Here is a 21770-nt window from a genome sequence, read left to right as displayed (position 1 = left end):
ACTGAGTCATTTGCAATTAGCAGAGCTCCAGAATAAGTACCAAGCAATTTAAAAGGTCTTATTATATAGGGTTCTCAATCACATACATGGGCATAGATGGTGACGAAAAGAGTGTTAAACTGGAAAATGAGGATGCTAATTTTGAACATATTCGGTAGATTCCCAAACAGCGTTGGAAGTGTGAGCAACAGAGTTAATTGGTTGAGCCTATATTAGCTGCGTTTTTTTTACATCCATATACGTTTACGCTTAATCTTTATATGGACTGCTAAGCGTTAAACTTTATCTACTCTTCTGAAATTGCTGCGCAGCAAATTAATACACATAAATTTCAATACGCATTATACTCAGATGCAGCTGAAATATGTATCTCTGGCTCACGATCAAATCTCAGTGGAACGATCTGGGATCAACTTTATGAGAGCTGGCAGCACTAATATAAAACATCTGTTTTGCTGATGGTGGTGGTCCACATTCCCTTACCCTAACAGTGAAATTTATTTTATTAACATTTAAATAATTTCACACGTAAACATACTATTTATTTTCCTTACATTTTCTTCAAGTTGTTTACTCTTTCCGTGTTTTTGCTATTAAATATGGAAAAATCTTTTATGTATACACAATACAGGTTTACGCCGATCACTTTATCGGCGGCGGCGGCGTAGGCTCTATTATATACCGGCGGCGGTGGCGTGGGTGGCGTACGACGGTGTTCTTACTTTAAAAAGCTTAATTTTTCTATTTAAAAAAATAATCAGACCAATTCTAAATATTCTCGCGGAATTTTGTTCTCGCGGATTTTTTTATTCCCGCGGAAAAATTCCTCCAATTCTGTTCTCCTAGGGAGAACAATAATTGGGGAATAGGAATTTCGAATTTTCGAAGTCAGCTGTTTTGTCAATTGAAATTTTGTTGCACATTTCTTATTTTGTTTACAAAATTGAAAAGTTTAATTATTGTTGCAAATTTGTTGGAAATTAAGAAATAAAATATAAACAATGCACAGTATTTATTGCATTTAATTTGGTATTCACTGAAATGAGTAATGAATTGGTGCCACAGCAACATCAACAGCGGAACATAAGAAGACCGGCGGGATAGCACAAATCCGCCGGAGTTGCCTGCATTCATTTTGCAAAGCAATTTTCTGGCGGCCAAGTCGAGTTGAGTTCGCCTTTCGCCATATGCCAAAATCTATTTAAGCCTTCTTAAAAAATCCTTGCGCAATTTCTGGATGGCTGCATCAAGTATACAAAGAGCTCTTCCGTTGCTGATGATATATTTTTCGACTTAAAATAAAGAATATTGTGGTTGTAGTTGTTGTTGTATTAACAGTGAGAATATTGTGGTAGAGTGTAAATACATATTTTAGCACAAATTTGTACAAATAAGTGTTCTTTCTTAAAAGAAACAATTTCTTTTAACTATTTTGATGCATTCCCTTTAATTTAACAAGTGAAAAAACTCCTATGAAATGGCAGAGAAATCTCCCTCTCCCTGACATTCATAATACCTACTTTTCTCCCATAACCGGTTTCCGCTTTTTCGAACATTGTTCAGAATAGGAGGAAAGGGAGAAGTGAAAAAAATCACAAGGAATTTTTATTTAGAATAGGAGGAATGGGAGAAGGGAAAAAACTCGCACGGAATTTTGGTTTAGAATTGGGCTGAATATTTAGGAAAGGTTTTGTTTGTATGTATTTAAGGAAATCAATGTTTTAGCCATTTCGGAAAGATCCGGGGGTTTGCCTCAAAATCTCGCAGATCGTTCAAACATTTTCAGGATTGGCTCCTTGCGGAGGGATTGTCCCTCGTTCACTTACTCCAGAGAGGCTTCGAACCTAACCCCGGTCTTTGGAATTGCTGCGTCTGCTGAAAAGAAATAGAAATACATAAAATGGTCACACTTTTGTCTGTATATATCGTGCAAAGCGTAGTTTCACCTGGCGTTTACTCCTAATAATCGTCGCTAACAAAATGTCTTTAAATCATTTGTGGCTCCTTCCCACAAAGGGGACTTACGGTTGCCATTAATGGTCTTTTAATACTTATGACTCTCGTGGCACAGGTAGCCTCCAGTTTTTTCGGCTGTTTTTAAGAGCTACAATTCCCGATGAGTGAACAGTAGCAATCCCAACCACCAGTCGCTACCACGCCTCCTGACCCTCACAAAATATTCCAGCACATAAGCTATAGGACTGCGACTTCGAACTCATACCTTCGTCGACGTCACTTTCCTAGAAGCTCTGGGTGTAGCTCCGAAGACTTTCTTTCTGATATTTTTGTCATTCGGCGGCGGCGTGCGATAAACGTCAAAAAACGGCGGCGGCGTTTATCGGCGGCGTATATCTCTAATACACATATTTATTTTAGTGCTACCAACTCAAAAGTGTTTAGCTGTCAAAAAATCTACTACAGAAAACAAAACGAACAGAACTGCTATACGGATGAGAAATTTAACCAGATGAATATCAGGATCACAACGTTGTTGTTGCATTTGTATATTAAATTTCTATCCGTATCTGGTTCACGCGTCATTGGAACGTTACTTATGTTTCACCTCTACACTAATTCTATGTATTACCTCTACAAATGGTGTTCCACTACTCACCGCAACCGATTCAGCTATAGGTTATACACAGACATGAAACAGACAACAGAGGTTTGTGCCTCCGCTTTTCGGTACAACATTTTCTGTTGCCACTAGATTTGTCTCCTAAGCATTATCTAAGTGAGGATAAGCGTTTTTTTACGCACAAGCGTAGACGTATATACGTGTAAAAAAAACACAGCTATTGTGTTCTTAAAAAAACTTGTAGTATTTTCGAAGATGTTCTTTTGTGGGGGGTTTGCAATTGGATCCAATAAACTTCGCACATATTCAGCCTATATGATGCCCTTACCAACCGACCACTTCGAAGTCTTTCCTTCATAAATTAGTTGTTCTCCGTGCCTTAAATCAGTAAAAACAAAAAAACATTATACACGGGCCGACTGGAATGGTTCATAAAAATTATCTGAAACAACACCAAAACCGATAAATTTTGACTCATTTCAGAAAGACCTCCTTTAATATTAAATTCGGAGCTTTTTTAGAGTCCAATCGGAATATTTTTTGTGATACTTTCCGAAAGTTTGACCTATATAAGGCTCCTTTTTGGAGTCATATTGGAACCCTTCCCTAATCGTTTTCTGATGCTTTACTGCAGTTTCTTCGGACTTACCCGAACTGCTGAGATAAGACTTAAGGCTCCATTACTGATACTTAGCATAGACTTGACTTGGCTTGCGAACTGTCACTTACAGTTCTGTTAAATGAACATTGCATGTTACTGATTACTCAAAACTTAACTTGACTTAGAAGTCTGTTGAATTTTGATTTTCTATGTAAGTTCTAAGTGACGTTTACATTTTCAGATGCCATTTGTTTGTTTCCATTTCATTTTGACATTTTGTCATACAAATTGACATTTATTTAAAAATAAATTTCAACGCTGATTATGATGCCAGATTTTATGCGCCAAGTGGAGTATAATCGTGACTAAGTTGCCAAGTTTACGCCAAGTCAAGTCAAGTCTATGCTAAGTATCAGTAATGGGGGCTTTAATCGGTGATTTCGCTAAGTACGACCTCTTTAACAGATTTTCAGATATACGACCCCCTTTACAAAACTTTAGATTAGCAGCTTTTTTGAAAATCGTATTTCTATTTAATAAACTAAAGTAAAAGAAAAGTGTTTGTGTACAAAAACATAAAATATTCTTATTTTGGAGCTCAGGCAATAAGCGCGCGAAAATACCTGATATGCGAATATATAAGAAGGGCCAAACACTCTATACGTATTTTGTCAGAGAAAATATAATCAAAACAAAAGGAAATCATGTGTTCATACTCATATGTAAAGCAGTAAAGCGCGAAGTTGTATATTGAAAATTATTCACGATTTGTTTTTATACACTCATTCGCGTTCATTACGGTATATATTTATAAATATATAAATTGCATACCACCCGCTTACTCAAGTCTCAACCACTAGCGGCATTTGGCAGCGTTCCTATTGCGCATCCCATCATATATTCGAAGTTCGAATTTCGAACAACCTGTGCTCCACCAAAACCAACAACACATGCTGTGCGTATTAGTAATGTGCATGCGAGAGTATTTTCAGAACCGGCTTTGTCGAATCCGATTTCAAGCGTACTGAGAAAGATTATTTAAGCAGAATTTCAGTTATCTATGTAGTTATCACAATTTGCATATAAACAAATAGGTATGTATTATTCGAAAATTAATTTGAAAAAAATGTAGTTGATAAAGCAAGTATCACTTGACTCCAAGTAGCGCAGTTTTGATAGCAGGACTCGTGAATTGATAATAGTAATAACTTGGCGCGATTTACCGCAGAGGACAACATATATATGTATGTATAAGGGTGGGTCGATTTGTATGGACGAAAGTTAACCGATATCGCGCCATCGTTTTTTCGATAGGTTTTGGGCAAAATGCGACTTTGGACTAGGTAGGCAGTTTAAGAATAAAGTCCTCTCACTGCAAACGAAAAACATATTCTACAAGTCACTTTTTGTACCCGTCCTGATATATGGAGAAGAGGCGTGGACACTGACAACTTCTGGTAAGGCTACTCTGACGGTATTCGAGAAAAAAGTTCTTCGAAAGATTTATGAACCTCTACGCATTGGCGATGACGAGTTCCGAAGAAGATTTAACGATGAGCTGTACGAGCTATACGAAGACATCAACATCGTCCAGCGAATTAAAATGCAGCGGCTGCGCTGGCTAGGCCATGCTATGCGAATGAAAGATGATGCTCCGGCCAAAACAGTATTCCTATCGGAACCCGGCTACGGTAGCAGAGGAAGAAAGCGGCTCTCACTCCGCTGGAAGGTACAGGTGGAAAACGATTCCAATTCTATTGGTATTACAAATTGGTAACTGGCACGACTTCTTTCACGGTCAAACCCGTTTACCTTCCTTTTAGTTCAAAGAGGCTCTTGAAAACACTTTTTCATATAAAATTTCATTCTATGGCAGTCCTATAGATAACCGAACAGTTTCTTTCGCCCCAGAAGATAGCAGCTCCGAAAGGAGGTATTGTAGGTATAAGCGCCAAAAGCATACTTTCCGGTTGTTACCGCAACTAATTTGAATCTGAAGATCGTATTTCATTATATGAAGGACAAATACTACAAGAAACCTTTAGCATTCACCTTTACACGTTCATCGACCGCCTTAAAATACTTTAGGATGTTTGAAGACATTGCTTAGGCTTTCTAAAACCTTTGGTCACATCCTTTGAAATCGAGTTTCAGTGCTGTTAATCCATATTTGTTTCTGTTAGACCCGCTTTGTATTGTCTATTCAACCTGGCTTTGGTTTCCCAGAACCCGCATTTTAGTTTTTCCATGAACTGTACCCTTCGGGGTTTCTTGATGTACAGATCCGACTACTTCAATTTTCGCATCACTAATGCATACTCAACTACAAAAAGCTGGACAATGTGTCTGCCAAGCATCAAGTAAAGGAAAAAGTTTCTATGAAAGTCAGTACGTGACCGCAACTCAAAGTGAAAAGTAGTGGAAAAGTGAGAAACGGTTGTACAGTTTCACGCTCAAGCGCTCAAGTGCTTGTGTTAGTGTATGTATGTTAGTTATTTTGCAACCCCCAAAAACGCATACCACACCACGGATTTTTCCATTTTGTGGCTCCACTTAGTATACCTACACAGGATAAAAGAACGGGCGACTTGGGATTAGCTGTGCAGACAGCAAGGACGCCAGAAAAAACATTAATTTCATAACCAGACAAGTGAAAAAATTGCAATAAATAAAATTAAATAATTTCTAATCAAAAAATGGCAGACGTGAAAGGACAATATCAGAAATTGCCGCCCGGCTGGGATTGTAAATATGATCAAGCAACAGGAAATTGGTATGTGAAATTATTATAGTTGCAAAATATATATCTACATACATATATATACAGATATCTTTAGTGTTGAATACTTATAGTTTGTTCAACAAAGTCTAGGTACGAATAGTTTAACGGCATTCTAGTTTGTATGTATTTGCATTGTCGTTGCATTTCGAATTGGGTGTGCAAAATTTTACAAAATTCCATAGTCGTGCATGTAGCAGACGGTTGGGACGATGTACCACAGACACGCTAAGAATTCCGCTGCATATTTAAGTTGGCATCCGCGTTGAGATTTTCAAAATGGCTGCCATAAAAAAACTGTGGCGGCCTAATGAAAACTTTTGCAATTAAATTTTTTTAACATACTTTTAGGCGCTTAGCCCATGCAAATTAACGCAATGAAATAAGTGGGAAATGTAAACAATAAACAAAAAGTAAATAAAAAATATTAAAATGTTACAAAAGTATGTAAAAAGGATATATAAAAAACATACAAATATAAAAAGAAAATGTGTTATTAAAGGAACTTGTGGCCTCAGAAAATAGGTCGACACTTGAACTGACAATTATAAGGACTCATCTTCATATTACATGTGCACACTTACATATGTAAATACGTACAAATTAAAATATATGTATGTAGATAAGAGTATTTATAAAGCAAAAAAAAAAAAAAACAAAAAAAAAAAAAACGAAATCCCCCAGCTAAGCGTATGAAACTGTATCAAGGATATGCAAATCCTTTGAAAGAGAAAGACATTTAGAAAACGCAGCAAACAAAGGCGCGATATACTAATTAAGCTTGTATATAGATATGAATGCATGTACTTATGTATATAGCTACATGATGTCTACTTATGATGGAATAGACATACATGCAAACATCCAGGCCTGGATTAAGTACTTCAAAACCCCAAGGCGTTGGGATTTTGGCGGCCAACTCCTTCATATGTTCCTGGAATATTTTTTGCTTGTAATCATCATGCATACACAGTGCGGATAAAATAATAATCACAATATATTTTGCGTTATTTTCTTACCTATAGTTAAATTTGCAGATTTTTTGTGGGTATCAGATATGTACAGCCGTTAACACAAAAATAGCAGTGGCAATATTTTTGTTTATCAACTTTAATCAATTCTGTAACTATGCAAACCAGTCTCAAAAACGTTTTCGCAAAATTCAAAAATTAAAAAAAGAAATTTACAAAATGTGCGAATTTTTTATTTAGAGTTTTCTGATTTAAAAAATACTTATCGTTTAAACAATTTAGGACCTTTGTCATACCTTTTTTTCTTAACAATCTACTCTTCACGTGTGCCTCCACGGCGAATTCAGTACCAGGTGTTGTTATCGCAACAGCTTATTGTTTTTTTTTGTTATTTTTTTTTGTTTTTTTTTTGCTTTTTTTTTTGTTTTTTTTTGTTTTTTTTTTTTGTTTTTTTTTGTTTTTTTTTTTTGTTTTTTTTTTATTATTTTCCATACAACGCATTGTACGACAAAATGTTAGTTAATCGAATTCAATGCAAATTTTATTTTATGATAAAAATTTAAAGGTGTTAGGTTTACAAAAAAAAATGTTTACTTGGTAGTAGGGCTGGGACGATACGCATATTCGAATATCCGGATACCATACGGATATCCGTTGACACGGATAAAATCCGGACGGCATGGCTATCCGGTTAATACTCGTTTGTGAAACTATCCGCATATCCGGATTTTTGAAGATCCGGTTAATAACCGATATTTTTGGATATCCAGTGAAAGCAACAAATTGATGTACCATATATGTTTATTTATAACATTAATAACAATAAATTCGTGTGGCATTTAAATCTATTAACAGTGAATACAAAAAAGGCCCGTATTGAGAAATACATATGTAATATGATGTTACAACTATTTTCTTAATAATAATTTAGTAATCTACAAACATATTTTGTGAATAATTTTTCGATGTTTGCTTTGTTCAATTCTGATACGCAGATATTCAACTTTTATATTCCAGTATCCGGACATCCGGATTTTCCGTTTACGTATCCGGATATCCGAACAGCGGATATCCGGATATTCCATTTACGAATCCGGATATCCGGTTTGTCCGGATAGTTGAAAAATCCGGTTGCAGTTCACAGCCCTACTTGGTAGCTTAGAAATTGTCTTGATAAAGTTATTAGCAACCAATGCAAACTTCCCTTTGACTTGACATACGTCTACTAGTCTTGTATAAAGGCGAATTCAACCAATGCGACGAGCAGAAGAATGTCAATTCAAAAGAAAGTTCATTGATTTCGATTACCTTACATATTGTTGTACAAGGTGTGGTATGGATAATAATCAAGAAGAAGCAATCAGCTGTTGGGATAACACCACCTGGTACTAAATTCACCTTGGAATAAGCGAAACGCTCTTTCAATATGAATTCTATTTTGAGGAAATCGTGCGTATACGAAAAATGTTGATGAGATAAACGTTTAAATATTTCAATGAGTTTTCAGAAGAGTATTTGATTTTCTCAACTCACAGTTGATGAAATAAATTGAAATAAATTTATCATAAGTTTTGGTGAATGCAGTGAAAAAGATTAATATTGCATTTATCAATGAGGAGTTTTTCTGAACTCTGGTTTTGTATCATAAACAATTTTAGTTTGACAAAGTACTAGGTATAGCTATATATACATCGACGTGCCATAAGAAAGCTAGAACTGGAATTTTAGTGTCTTGACGAAAACTAGGAATTTCATTTTGTGGCTGAAGAAAGGTAACACTCAATCTGATTTTCTTCTTTTTTACAAGTTGTTCGATAATGATAGAGGTTCTTTATATTGTTATAGATTAAATCGAATTTTCTATAGATATTGATAACTTTAGCTTTCCAGCGTAATCAAATCTATCAATCCGGTTGTCATGTCCTTGCACATTGATATGGCAGCAGCGAATTACAAATATAATGCTCTTCAAAAAAGCTGGAGTCCTACGCCCTTCTCTAGGGTTTCTGCAATAAATGGCCGGACAGTGAGACCCAAGAACATTTCGAGACTAATTTCAAAAGTTGGCGAACTACAGGGATAGCCCGGAGATGTGTTTATACGGTATGGAGAACCGATGTAGTTATATTGGAACGATTTTCCGTTATCTCTTATCAAATTTGTTTTGGAGACAAACAGGTCTCAGCGTTGCGCCATCGTCAGTATCATTTTTCGTTTATTCAGAACTGATTTAGTTGGTGGACACTATTTATACAGATACTACTAAAAAAATAAATAATAGTTAAAAAAAACTAAAAAAACACGCTTTTATAGCAAACCGAACTAAAAGATAGAAAATAATTTTCAATTAAAAGGGGTTTATATAACAGTAGTAGAAGGTCAAACAATCGTTTATAGTTAATCACCTCAAAATAAAATTATAATAAAATTTAGGTTATTAACAGAATAATTTAATTCAGAGTAAAAAGCGTGGGGTGCATTTGACTACATTTCATATCTTTCCTCTCAGATAGTTGCCAATAGAATGATTGTAACATTCAATATAAAGCACCCCACGCTTTTTACTATGAATTAAATTATTCTGTTAATAACTTAAAATTTTTTTTGAGGTGATTAACTATAAACGATTGTTTGACCTTCTACTACTGTTATATACTCTTTTTAATTGAAAATTATTTTCTATTTTTTAGTTCTGTTTGCTATAAAAGCGTGCTTTTTTAGTTTTTTTTAAACTATTATTTATTTTAAATTTTTTAGTTCAAGTAATTTTAAAAGTTTTAGTCGAGAGTGATGAAACCTCGAAACGCCAGCGGTCCAAAGGGGCAAAACGCAGGGAGGCTGGACGCGGTCTTTCGCCGAAATTGCCAAGGGTCGGCAAATCATTGGCATTATAGACGAGAGCAGCGAAGATTGCAGGATCCCGAAACAACAGTGTAAGTGGATCGAGGCCGCGCTCGCTACGGTGGCCGTTAAGGTTAAATAGACAACCCTGGTCCACCGCCATCTTACACCGATGCAGGGTGGTTCCAGGGCAATGTCAAGCTAATTGCCTGTGACGACGCCAGGTTGGTAAACCTCTATAGGGCCGCCATCACGATGATAGGGGTGGTATATCCGGGCGCGCGCCTCAAGGTAGTGGATGCGCGTGATATCCCCTCACGATCAAGGGCTAGAGCCTGGCATCCAGTGACACCAATGGACCCAGCTGACATCCTGGAGCTGCTCCAGGAGTACAACCCGCCACAGGTTTGGAAGTCAACCCAGATAAAACCGAGCTTCTTTTCTTCACGAGGAGGTACAAAGTACCAAATCTTACACCGCCAAGAATTGGGGGGACGTTCTTAGCGTTTACCGATCAAGTCAAGTATTTGGGAGTCATTCTGGATAGGAAGCTATTATGGAGTGACCATATAGTGGAGCGATCCAAGAAGGCAACAGCAGAGCTGTTCACCTGCAAGAGGGCAATTGGCACCTCCTGGGGATTCTCCCCTAAGGTGACTTACTGTATTTACACAGCCATTGTGCGCCGGATTCTTCTTTATGGTGCCTTGGTCTGGTGGCCTGCACTATCTAAAAGTACCTATCTTAAAATACTTCAAAAGGTGCAACGGAGTTCGGAGCTCTGCATTACCGGGGCTCTCGGCTCCACTCCAGATTCCATCACATACATACATGGATACATAGATACATAGATAGACACAGGCCAAGCTAATAAAACCGTGTTAAAAAGGGCTCCAGTATGCTCTGTCGTAGATGTGCCATGCACCCACTACTATCATTAATAAGGGAATGCGTTTATCGCATTATGTGCAAGGTTTCAAATCTATGGCCATTTGGGGTGGTCACAAGTTCAATTGACCTTATGTCCGTTAACCTTATGTGACCCCACCATCACATTATTGCATTGCCATCGAGCCTTGCTACGTGTCCAAAGTTTCAATCAAACTTATGGCCATTCAAAGTGGTAATAAGGCCAATTGACCTTATGGCCGTTGACCTTATGTCACCACACCATCACATTAATGCATTGTCATCGAGCCTTGATACGTGTGAAAAGTTTTAATCAAACTTATGGCCATTCAAAGTGGTAATAAGGCCAATTGACCTTATGGCCGTTGACCTTATGTCACCACACCATCACATTAATGCATTGTCATCGAGCCTTGATACGTGTGCAAAGTTTCAATCAAACTCATGGCAATTCAAAGTGGTAATAAGGCCAATGGACCTTATGGCCGTTGACCTTATGTCACCACACCATCACAATAATGCATTGTCATCGAGCCGTGATACGTGTGCAAAGTTTCAATCAAACCTATGGCCATTCAAAGTGGTAATAAGGCCAATTGACCTTATGGCCGTTGACCTTATGTCACCACACCATCACATTAATGCATTGTCATCGGCCCTTGATACGTATGCAAAGTTTCAAATTAATCAGACTTCTAGGAACCGGTGAAAATTAAGTTCAAAGATTCCGTTACATACAGGCCAAGCTAATAAAAGCGTGTTAAAAAAGAGCAAAGCTTGTTAATCCAACTATGTGTCCGTAGGCTCCTTATATTTTGTTAGTAATCTAGCATTGTGCAATACGAAAAGTACCACTTTACAGGGTCATATTACATTTGCATTGCGCCATAAACTCGAGTTAATGGGCCATTTTGGATTTTTCCCGTACTGATAAACTCTAAAATGGGCCATAAACGCGAAGTTAGGTGCTTACTTGGTTTAAGGATTAATGCGAGCCTGCATTACGCTTTTATATGTGTGAATATGTTTTTTAATATTGTCAAGTTTTCCCGTAATCCTAGCAGCATGCTTATACACAGGTAAAAAATAAATAACTTCGTATTGAGCAGAAGCTGTTTAATTCACTTGTCCGGGAATCAACTTGAAGGTAGATATGTATTTGAATACGATGCGACGTCGTCAGAGTAAGCATATATATACTCAAATAGATGTACCTACATACTTATGCACATGAGAGTGACCAAATAGAGCTAGTAAGCTTTTTGGCGCTCATAGCTTTTAAGCCATCGTTATGACTTGAGGCCGTATAATTGGTCTTTGCAAATTTTTTACAAATTGACACAAACGTCTTGTATTACTATATTATTGGGAAAATTAGTTTTGACACGTCACTATGCCGCATGTAAATAAATACTGCAAAACTACAACAGCAATATACGCAGAATGGCCAACAAATAGCTACGCAGACATGAACACAGCAGGTAAGAGCGTAGGCAACATTACTCACACATATACACAATAACAAAGAGCGCAAATGATATTACTCACACAAAGACAAGAGTGAGTATGAGATGCAACAGACGAGAGAAGTAAATAAGAAACTAATCGAGAAGGCTGTTCGCGAAAAGTCTAAACCCTAGGGAAAACAGGCGAACGAGGCAACTAAGAGTATTTTATCGACGAGTTATCGATTTGCTATAAAAAATATATAGATTTGTTATTGGAAAGTCATCGATTTGTTATCGAAAATATATTGAATTGATATCGAAGAGTTACCAATTTGTTATCCACAAGTTACCGGCGTTATCGACGACGTTGTAGACGCAGTAGACCTACATGCCTTCATGAAGATATCGACTGCTGAGTGGAATATCACCCTATCTCAGCTGTCGTTTCGAAAATATTAAACACTCTATCCTAGAATATTTTTCAAAAATGCCCTATCTCAGAAATTGGTTGAAGAACGCCCTGTTCCAGAATTTTTTCGTTAACGGCATACCTCATGTTAAAAAGTAGCAGGCTTTTGTTTGGATAGGGCGTTTTTGAAACAAATTCTGAGACAGGCCTTTCTTCAACCGAAATTCTTACATACGATAAGATTCTATTATAATACCCTAAAGCTCCTTTTTGATATTTCATATATTTTATTAGGAAGGGGTAACTTTTTTGTGACGCAATTTGCACTTCGCATGAGTAAGTATTTTTGCAAGTCATTCACGCTTAAAGTACTTAATCTGTCTTCATGAAAGTTTACAAGGTACGAGAATAGAGTTCTTTCCATAATATAGACAATGATAAAGTCGGTAGTTAACGTCAATCAAAATGGTACTGATTCGAAATTGACCTAAGAGACTCGATATTGTGGACTTTACCTTTTAGTATGTGAAACCCGAACAGATGGGCAAGATGTCGAAATCTAAAATCGAGTCGGAAAAGCAGCCGTGTGACGCTAAAAAGGAAGACTAAGTTTAGTGACCACTCTATTTCAAAGGTTTTTTTTTAGTATGATGAATGAAGTATCGTATGATTAATGGGATGCGCCTTGCTTCAAAAAATAAGCATTCATTAGTCACGTATGCTGATAAACATTTCCATATGTACCTCATTCACATATATTTTCATTTATTTCCCTCAGCATTTAACCTTTAATTGACAAGCAAAGGATTCTCAAGTGACTTTTGCTGTCATTGCTTTCGCGCCACCCTCGCATTATATTTCCTCTATGAATTATATTTGTGCACTTCATAGACAAGTGTGGTATTTATCACGTGTCACAATTTATATATAACCGTCATAAGAAAAATATGCTAATTAAGGACCTTTTACTTCTGTTTTGTAAGGACATTGACATGCTCGCCGAAGTTAAGATGTACAAACATTTGCAATGTTGTATGTTGACATTTTTGTTACAGTGACACAAATAACATATAGATTTTACATGTGTGTTGAAATACTGTAAATACTGCCAAATTACTCAAAAAAAAAAAAAAAGATGTGGGTACTCGTGAAATCTTATGTGTTAACATCCAGGTAAATGTCTAGAAAATGATCGCGCAGGAGTTAAAATCAAACCACAATAGTGACATCTTTACCAACTTTTTGGGAAGAGCTTCTTATCTGTTACAACTAGTACAAGTAATGTTTAAATTATTATCTTGAAGTTATCAAGTTGTTACCGCCGAGTCATCGGCTTCTCATTGGTTTCTTGCCGGCTATATCGGGTTGCAGATGTGCCTTCGATTTAAAAGTGAAGTTTTGTCGGTATCTGTTTCATAAGAAACCGATAAATCGTCGATAACAAATCGATTACAAGCTGGTACAAAATTAGTAGCACTGCGATAAACTATGGGAACCTTTTGATAACAAATTGAAAATTTTTCAAATCAATAAATTTTCTACAACAAATCGACAACCCTTCCATAAAAAATCGATCACACTCCGATAACAAATCGATAATTTTTGAAAAATTTTCCTTAATAACCGATAACTTTTCGATCATAAATTGATAATTTTTTGATAACAAATTGAAAATTTTTCAAATCAATAAATTTTCTACAACAAATCGACAACCCTTCCATAAAAAATAGATCACACTCCGATAGCAAATCGATAATTTTTTAAAAATTTTCCTTAATGACCGATAACTTTTCAATCATAAATTTTTTTGATAACAAATTGAAAATTTTTCAAATCAATAAATTTTCTACAACAAATCGACAACATTTCCATAAAAAATCGATCACACTTCGATAACAATCGATAATTTTTGAAAAATTTTCCTTAATGACCGATAACTTTTCAATCATAAATTGATAGTTTTTCGATAATATATCGATCATTTTTGATAACAAATCCATAACTTGTTGATAAATTTTTTGGTTATGTATCGATAGTGGCGGCCGCCGCGGTGTGATGGTAGCGTGCTCCGCCATCCGCACCGAAGATCTTGGGTTCACGCCCCGGGAAAAGCAACATCAAAATTTAGGAACAAGTTATTTCAATTAGAAGACAATTTTTCTAAGCGGGGCCACCCCTGGGCAGTGTTTGGCAAGCACTCCGAGTGTATTTCTGCCATGAATAGCTCTCAGTGAAAACTCATCTGCCTTGCAGGTGCCGTTTGGAGTCGGCATAAAATAAGTAGGTCCTGTTCCGCCAATTGAAGGAAAAATTAAAGGAGCACGTGGCAAATTGGAAAAGAAGCTCGCCTAAAAACTCTTCGGAGGTTATCGCGCCTTACATTCCTTTATTTTTTATTTATCAATAGTTTTTTGAAAAAAACTAGAAAGGAAGTGTGAGTAAACTTACAGATACTAAATACTATTCAGTTAAAGTTAAAGAAAAAGATAACATATGTATTTGTAAGTAATACATGTGCGCAGTAGGGGGTTGACACGAAGTGCTCAGAAAGGAGCTGGCGATAAGTGTCCACAAGAGGCGTTAGGGTCAGAAAGGATCCGATTGATAACGTGGGAGTTGACACCCACTGACTATATTTAATTAAGTATTTGAGGTTGAAAGTAGATATCTTTTTAATTCGAGCAGTGAGTCGCAGCTGTCAATGTTTCTGCAGTGTTTGTTGAAACCAAAACACAGACAACGAAAGTTGAATTAAAAATGAGATACCAAGCATTTCCCTACGACTATGTAGCGTAAGCAGCTGTAAAAGTTTTAACCGCCTATAGTAAAGAGGAAGATTTTTTGACGGTTCCCATGGTAAGAGTCGTAACGCAAAAAGCAAAAATTGTTTTTGCACCGATTCTAATTTATCACACTGAGTCGGATAATGAAGATTCCAAATTATGGCAGCGTATTCTAAAAAGGCCTAACCCATGACATAAAGAGCGTTTTAGTGACATATAGGTCGTCGAATTCCCTGGACCATCGTTTAACGAACGCCAAAGTCCTTTTATCGATAGAAAATTAATTCGTCTATAACACACATATAACAAACCGAAAACTAATCGATAAGAAACCATAGATAGAAAATTTAAAAGATGTCGTCCAGTTTCGGTTCCGTCTTTGATTTCGACTTTTTAACTTTTTCTCTAGGGCCCATGAAGTGTGCTGCTTCTATATCTGCAAGCTTAAACACTTCTTATTGCTAGAGTCTTAGCTTGGCGAGGGCAGGGCACGAGCATGAAACATACTCCATCGTTCCCTCCTCCAATCTGCACTTCTTACATTCGCTATCACTGACGAGGACTAATTTAAATGCATATAACGCCAGAAGGCAGTGAGCCTTCAGTCCTTTAGTTTTAATGGTAAAAGTAACTTTGTTAGTTCAAGGTTGTAAGACCTGTACATGATCTTCGACACGTTGCAGCCACGCGGCTCCCCGCTTTTCCTGCTTGATCGTTGATGTGCACATCTCGCATTCTTTTCATCACTCACCATTTTATTGGGACGTCCATGGTACAAACTTCGAGGGTTGCACCCTTTTTAGCTGGCTCATCTGCTTTTTCATTCCTTGTATCCCCTTGTGTCCTGGGACCCAATATATGTAGATGTATACTTCTCACTTCGAAAATACCCAAACTTTCTAAATATCCCAAACAGTGTATCAACTATTGAAATTTCAAACTTGTAGCTGAATGACATTCTACATAACAATCGATCACACTTAATTTTAATGTTTCAGGCTCTCCCTTATGTAGGAGATCCTTGGCCAATTAGCCAAAGTTTCTTCTTTTTTGTTGCATTGTCAACGGGGTCTGAAGTATGTTCTCGGTTTTAAGAAGTTACTAAAAGAAACATTGCGATACACATGGAAGTGACTTAATATAAAGGAAGTAAAAAGTATATGATTTTGATGGAAAATCCAAATTTTCTATCTTGGTTGATTGTTCGAGAACGCCTTCTTTAATTTTTTTTTCATAAATGCCCTGTCTATGCTAGTGTATTGAATTTATTGCATAAATTGCTCTAGAGCATTTACCTGTCTAGAGATTTCTAATTTTTCTTTAACAAACTTTCAAACAGGGGTCGAAATTTTCCTTCCATCAAAGTGCTAATAGATTAAAATGTACAACAAAATTATTCACCATAAAATTTTTGTATAGATTTCAGGTAGATATTTCGTTCAAACATAAAATTTCAGCTTTTTTACTTCCTTTATATTAGGTCGCTTGAATATTTGTGCGCTTTTCATACAAATCTTGCAATCGATTTTTAATTAAATTCTCATTGAACTACAAACGTGAAACTTTACACATATGTGGGTTAGAATACCGTGACAATGCAGCAAAAGGAAAAAATCCATTAGGTGGCACACTGATCGAAATAATTAGATAAGAACTTGAAAATTTTCAAACCAGCTTTTTAGTAACTTCTCGATGAGCTATAGACTTGAAATTTCAAACTTAATTCAGAGGTCGATGACAGCAGACAGCGCTAGGGGGCGCACGAGTTATGTATAATGCCAATAACCCCCCAATTACCAATAAATCGTCAACTTATGTAAGTGCAGACTCAGCACAAGACGATATCGACAAATTCATATTAAGCATAACAAAATAAATAAAAGCAACTTCCGGCCCAATTCAAAATTATAGTCATTGCAAAATTTAAGTAAACAATTCCGGTTAATTAGTAGTAAGCATTTTCACCATTGTTTTAAATAAACAATTCAGGCTAATTAGTAGTAAGCATTTAAATCATTGTACATTTACGCTTTCTTTTAATTTGAATAAAGAAAAGAATTCAGTTTGGTTTGAAGTCTCTCGAGTTAAAGTCTAGTTCTCGGTTGTTATTTTATTTAAGCCATTGCCTTTGGCATTTTTTAAAAAATCCGCTTGCCGCAACTACGACGAAATTGGCGCAGTCGGTAATCCTTTATATATATATAAAAGGATCGTGATACGAACAACTAAAAAGTGACAGTGCAGTTACATACGGTCCTATAGTGACCACCCACAAAAGAACACAACTAAAAAGTGGCAGTGCAGTGACATACAGTCGTATAGTGACCACCCACAAAAGAACACAACTAAAAAAGTGGTAGTGTAGTGTGCATATAAGTAAATATAGCCACCACCCACAGCTAAATAGTAACAAAAAATAAAACAAAAAGTGGTAGTGCAGTGTGCATATAATACATATAGCCACCACCCACAAATCAGCAGCAAAGCGGCAACAAATTGGCTTCAGGAAGGCAAAGAGAACACGACGAACGAAGGAATATGACGGAAAATCAGGCTCAAATGGCACCAGTAGATCTGGTCGAGGAACTGGCCAGACGGGAACAACAGTTGGAGGCGCTGAGGGCAGCATACCTGGAGCTGCAACACAGAGCGGACCATACGAGGACGGACCGGGTGTCGAAGAACATCGCCCAGATTCCAATTTTCACCGGGCGAGGCGATGTATCGGTAAACTCTTTCTTCTCGAGCATAGAATACCTGCTATCAACAATAGACAACGAAAACGAGAAGAAAGAGGCGACGAGGATGATCTTCTACCGGACCATACAGGGCGAAGCGAAAAACGTAGTAATAAATATCCCTCGCCCAGACGACTGGCAACTGATAAAAGAAGTGTTAAAGATGAGATTCAAGCCCGACACGGAGCCTCACGAGATATATAAACGGATAACAGCCCTTAAGGTGAACTCGGTAAGTGAACTGGCTGTTGAAATTCAAAATATTAAGTATAAAGCCGATGAGCTTATAGTATACTATAGGGGAGGACAGGGAATGGATCTCACTAACATAGATAGTCTCCTAGTAAACACAACCAAGGAGATGACACAGGGCACGTTGCTAGACAAAATATATGAATGTAGGGAATTAGGCCAAATTATATCCATAATGAATCAAAGAAGATTCGAGGATACGTGTATCCGACCTGAATATAGAAAAATATATAGAAGAGAAGAAAGGTATAGAGAGTGGCCGAAGAAAAACTATAACCAAACGCCACAAGTTCCAAATAAAAACACAGGCCAAGGCGAGAGAAGCTCTGGTAATTTTAGAAATAATCAAGGAAACTCAGCACAAGTAAGACAAAATCAGCAAGGGTCATACCAAAATAGGGAAAATGTGTCATTACAAAGGAGGCAGAGTCCTCAAAATTATTACCAAAATAATAACTACAGAAGTAGTTCAGATCAACTTCAGAGGTACCCAAAGGTAGGAAACCCTAGGCCAAATTCCGGTCAAAATCGCGGTAATCAACCTAGGCAAGACCGAGCGGAACCGATGGAGATTGATAATTTAGAAAAAATTCGGGCAAACCAAGAAGAAAGGAAAGAAGAATTAAATAATTGTGAATATTATAGGACCCAATTTAATGAAAATCCAGATGAAGAGGAGCAAAATTTTTTCGAGGGACCAGCTCGGACTGTCTTCCCACCATAACGCTTACATTGCGGAACAAGAAATATTTTGCTCTGATTGATACTGGAGCAAATATAAGTTTAATCGATAGTGATATAAACGACTTTAAAAAAAATTTGCTGAAGAATCCAATCGAATTTAGTACAATAACTAAAAATGATATAATTAAATATGAAGTATTGACGGAAGCCCCAACGGAATTTAATCTTCCGAATTATGCAAGAGTTAAGTGGAAAGTAACTCCATTAAAAGGCAGAAAATATAATTTTATAATAGGCATCGATCTACTCAATTGTTTTAACACAACAATCAATTTAGTGGATGGATATATAACACTTAATGAAAAAACTACTTATTTTGAAAGTAACCCATATAAAAATCTTGAAATTCATACGTTAGAAGCAAACAAGTTTGACTGGAGCAGAATAAGACTTGACCACTTAAACAAGGAAGAAAGAGAGGAGGTTGAAAAAATAATAAAAAGGTTTAAAAACTTATTTTTTAAAGAAGGTGACCAACTAACAAGCACGACGAAGGTTGTACATGAAATTAGGACGACGACAGACGGACAGATTAACAGCAAATTATATCGATATCCCCCACAACATGAGGCAGAGGTGAGAAAACAAATAAAAGAAATGGAAGAACAAGGAATTATAAGAAAAAGTGGCTCACGATATTCTAGCCCATTAATTGTTGTACCCAAAAAAAAGGATAATTCTGGAGAAAGAAAATACAGGATAGTTATAGACTACAGAAAATTGAATGAGGTGACAATAGACGATAAATACCCCCTACCAAATATAGACTCTATTTTGGATAAGCTAGGAAAAGCTCGATACTTTACAACACTTGATCTAGCCAAAGGTTATCACCAGATTCTAATTAGAGAACAGGATAGGGAAAAGACGGCATTCGCCACACCTCATGGCTTATACGAATTTATAAGAATGCCATTCGGACTAAAAAATGCACCGGCTACATTTCAACGGTTAATGAACGAAACATTACGGGACTTTATTAATAAAACATGTGTAGTGTATCTTGACGATATTTTAATATTTAGTACATCCCTTCAAGAGCACGTAAAAACAATAATAGAAATATTCAAAGTGTTAGAAAAAGCAAATTTGAAGATCCAAATCGATAAATGTAACTTTATGAAGAAGGAGACAGAGTTCTTGGGTCATATTTTAACAGAGGAAGGATTAAAACCAAATCCCGATAAAATTAAAGTGATAGAATCATTAAAATTGCCCAGAACAGAAAAACAAATAAAAAGTTTTTTAGGCGTTACAGGTTATTACCGCAAGTTCATAAAGGACTACGCGAAGATAGCTCAGCCTATAACAAAATATTTAAAAAAGAATGTTAAAATTAACTTAAAGGATCCAACCTACGTAGAAGCATTTGAAAAATTAAAAACATTAATAAGTACGCATCCAGTTTTAAGGTATCCTAATTTTGACAAGCCATTCACACTAACAACTGACGCATCGAATTATGCAATTGGTGCTGTCCTATCACAAGAAGGACACCCTGTGTGCTTCATATCTAGAACACTGAATAACCATGAGAAAAATTATTCTGCTACAGATAAAGAATTCTTAGCTATTCTCTGGAGCGTAAATTATTTGAGACCTTATCTCTACGGAAAAAAGTTTAAAATTTTTACAGATCACCAACCAATTAAATTCCTTCACACCAAATACAAAGGTAAGGACATGTCACCTAGACATCAGAGATGGCTTCTCAAACTAGGAGAATATGATTTCAATATAGAATATTTGAAAGGAAAGGAAACCCAGGTAGCAGATTTTCTGAGTAGATTGGAAAATAGTGCAGATGATGCGGAAGAGAAAAAAGTAGATAAAGATGTTAACGAAAGTAGTGGATTGGATTTTGATTTACAGTCAAGCCACTATGAAGCAAATAACATAGAAGATAATGAAACGTTAGCAACAATGCACTCAGCAGAAGAAAATTTGCAGGACCATTTCTTTATTAAGGAAGAAATTGTAAATAAGTATAAAATGCAAATAATTTTGACTAACAATAAAGTTGAAGAAGCAAAATTTTTGCATGGGAAAACAATAATTTTCATAGCAGAAAGTGACTTTGATGTAATGGGCGAAATATTTCGGAAATACATTACAAAAGGCAATGTAGGTATATACTCAGAGCTATCAGACTCAAGTTATAACATAGTTCAACAAAAATTGAGAGAATTGTTTTCTAATAATAGGCAGTTAAAATTTACAAAATGTACAATAAGGGCACAAGACATAGAAACCGAAGTCGAGGCAATAAAACAAATCTCTCCTTACCATGTAAGGGAAAGCATGCATTCGGGCATAGGGGAAACATACAATAAAATAAGAATTAAAATCTATTACCCAAAGCTAATGGAATTAGTGCAAATGGTAATCAATCAGTGCGATATATGTAAAGGAGTAATATATGACCGGTGTCCTATTAAAAACCAATTTCATTACACCGAGACACCATCGGACATAAATGAAATAATACACATAGATACATACGTTATGAAAAGGTTTCATTTTTTAACGGTAATAGACAAGTTCTCTAAATTTAGGGCAGCGTATTCCCTGAATGACAGAAACCACATATCGATAATCAAACAATTAGAAAACCATTTTTCGAAAATAGGAAAACCAAACAAAATAATTGCGGATAATGAATTCAGGACAACACATCTTAAAGAATTTTTAGACCAAGAAGGAGTCCAAATTCATCT

General features: G+C 36.3%; 2 protein-coding genes across 7 annotated transcripts in view; one reads left to right on the top strand and one right to left on the bottom strand.

The window, feature by feature from the left end:
- Trmt112 (tRNA methyltransferase subunit 11-2) overlaps window positions 1–21770 on the bottom strand; it is a 123450-nt gene that overhangs the window by 60458 nt on the left and 41222 nt on the right. The window lies entirely within an intron of this gene.
- The window catches only part of LOC137251938 (uncharacterized), a 54733-nt gene that overhangs the window by 368 nt on the left and 32595 nt on the right, over window positions 1–21770 (top strand). For 2 of the 6 annotated variants that reach the window (XM_067786967.1, XM_067786968.1), the window contains exon 2: window positions 5750–5952. In XM_067786967.1, coding sequence (XP_067643068.1) covers window positions 5876–5952 — 77 coding nt within the window. In that variant the 5' untranslated portion in view covers window positions 5750–5875. Of the gene's footprint in view, window positions 1–4031; window positions 4274–5564; window positions 5953–21770 lie in introns of those variants that run through there. The other 4 variants (XM_067786972.1, XM_067786973.1, XM_067786969.1 and 1 more) reach the window with 3 other exon arrangements.

The sequence above is a fragment of the Eurosta solidaginis genome, chromosome 5 (assembly GCF_040869045.1).
Source record: "Eurosta solidaginis isolate ZX-2024a chromosome 5, ASM4086904v1, whole genome shotgun sequence".
Lineage (NCBI taxonomy): Eukaryota > Metazoa > Arthropoda > Insecta > Diptera > Tephritidae > Eurosta > Eurosta solidaginis.
Note: the sequence above shows the minus strand (reverse complement) of the source record. Positions and strands in the feature narration are given on the sequence as shown.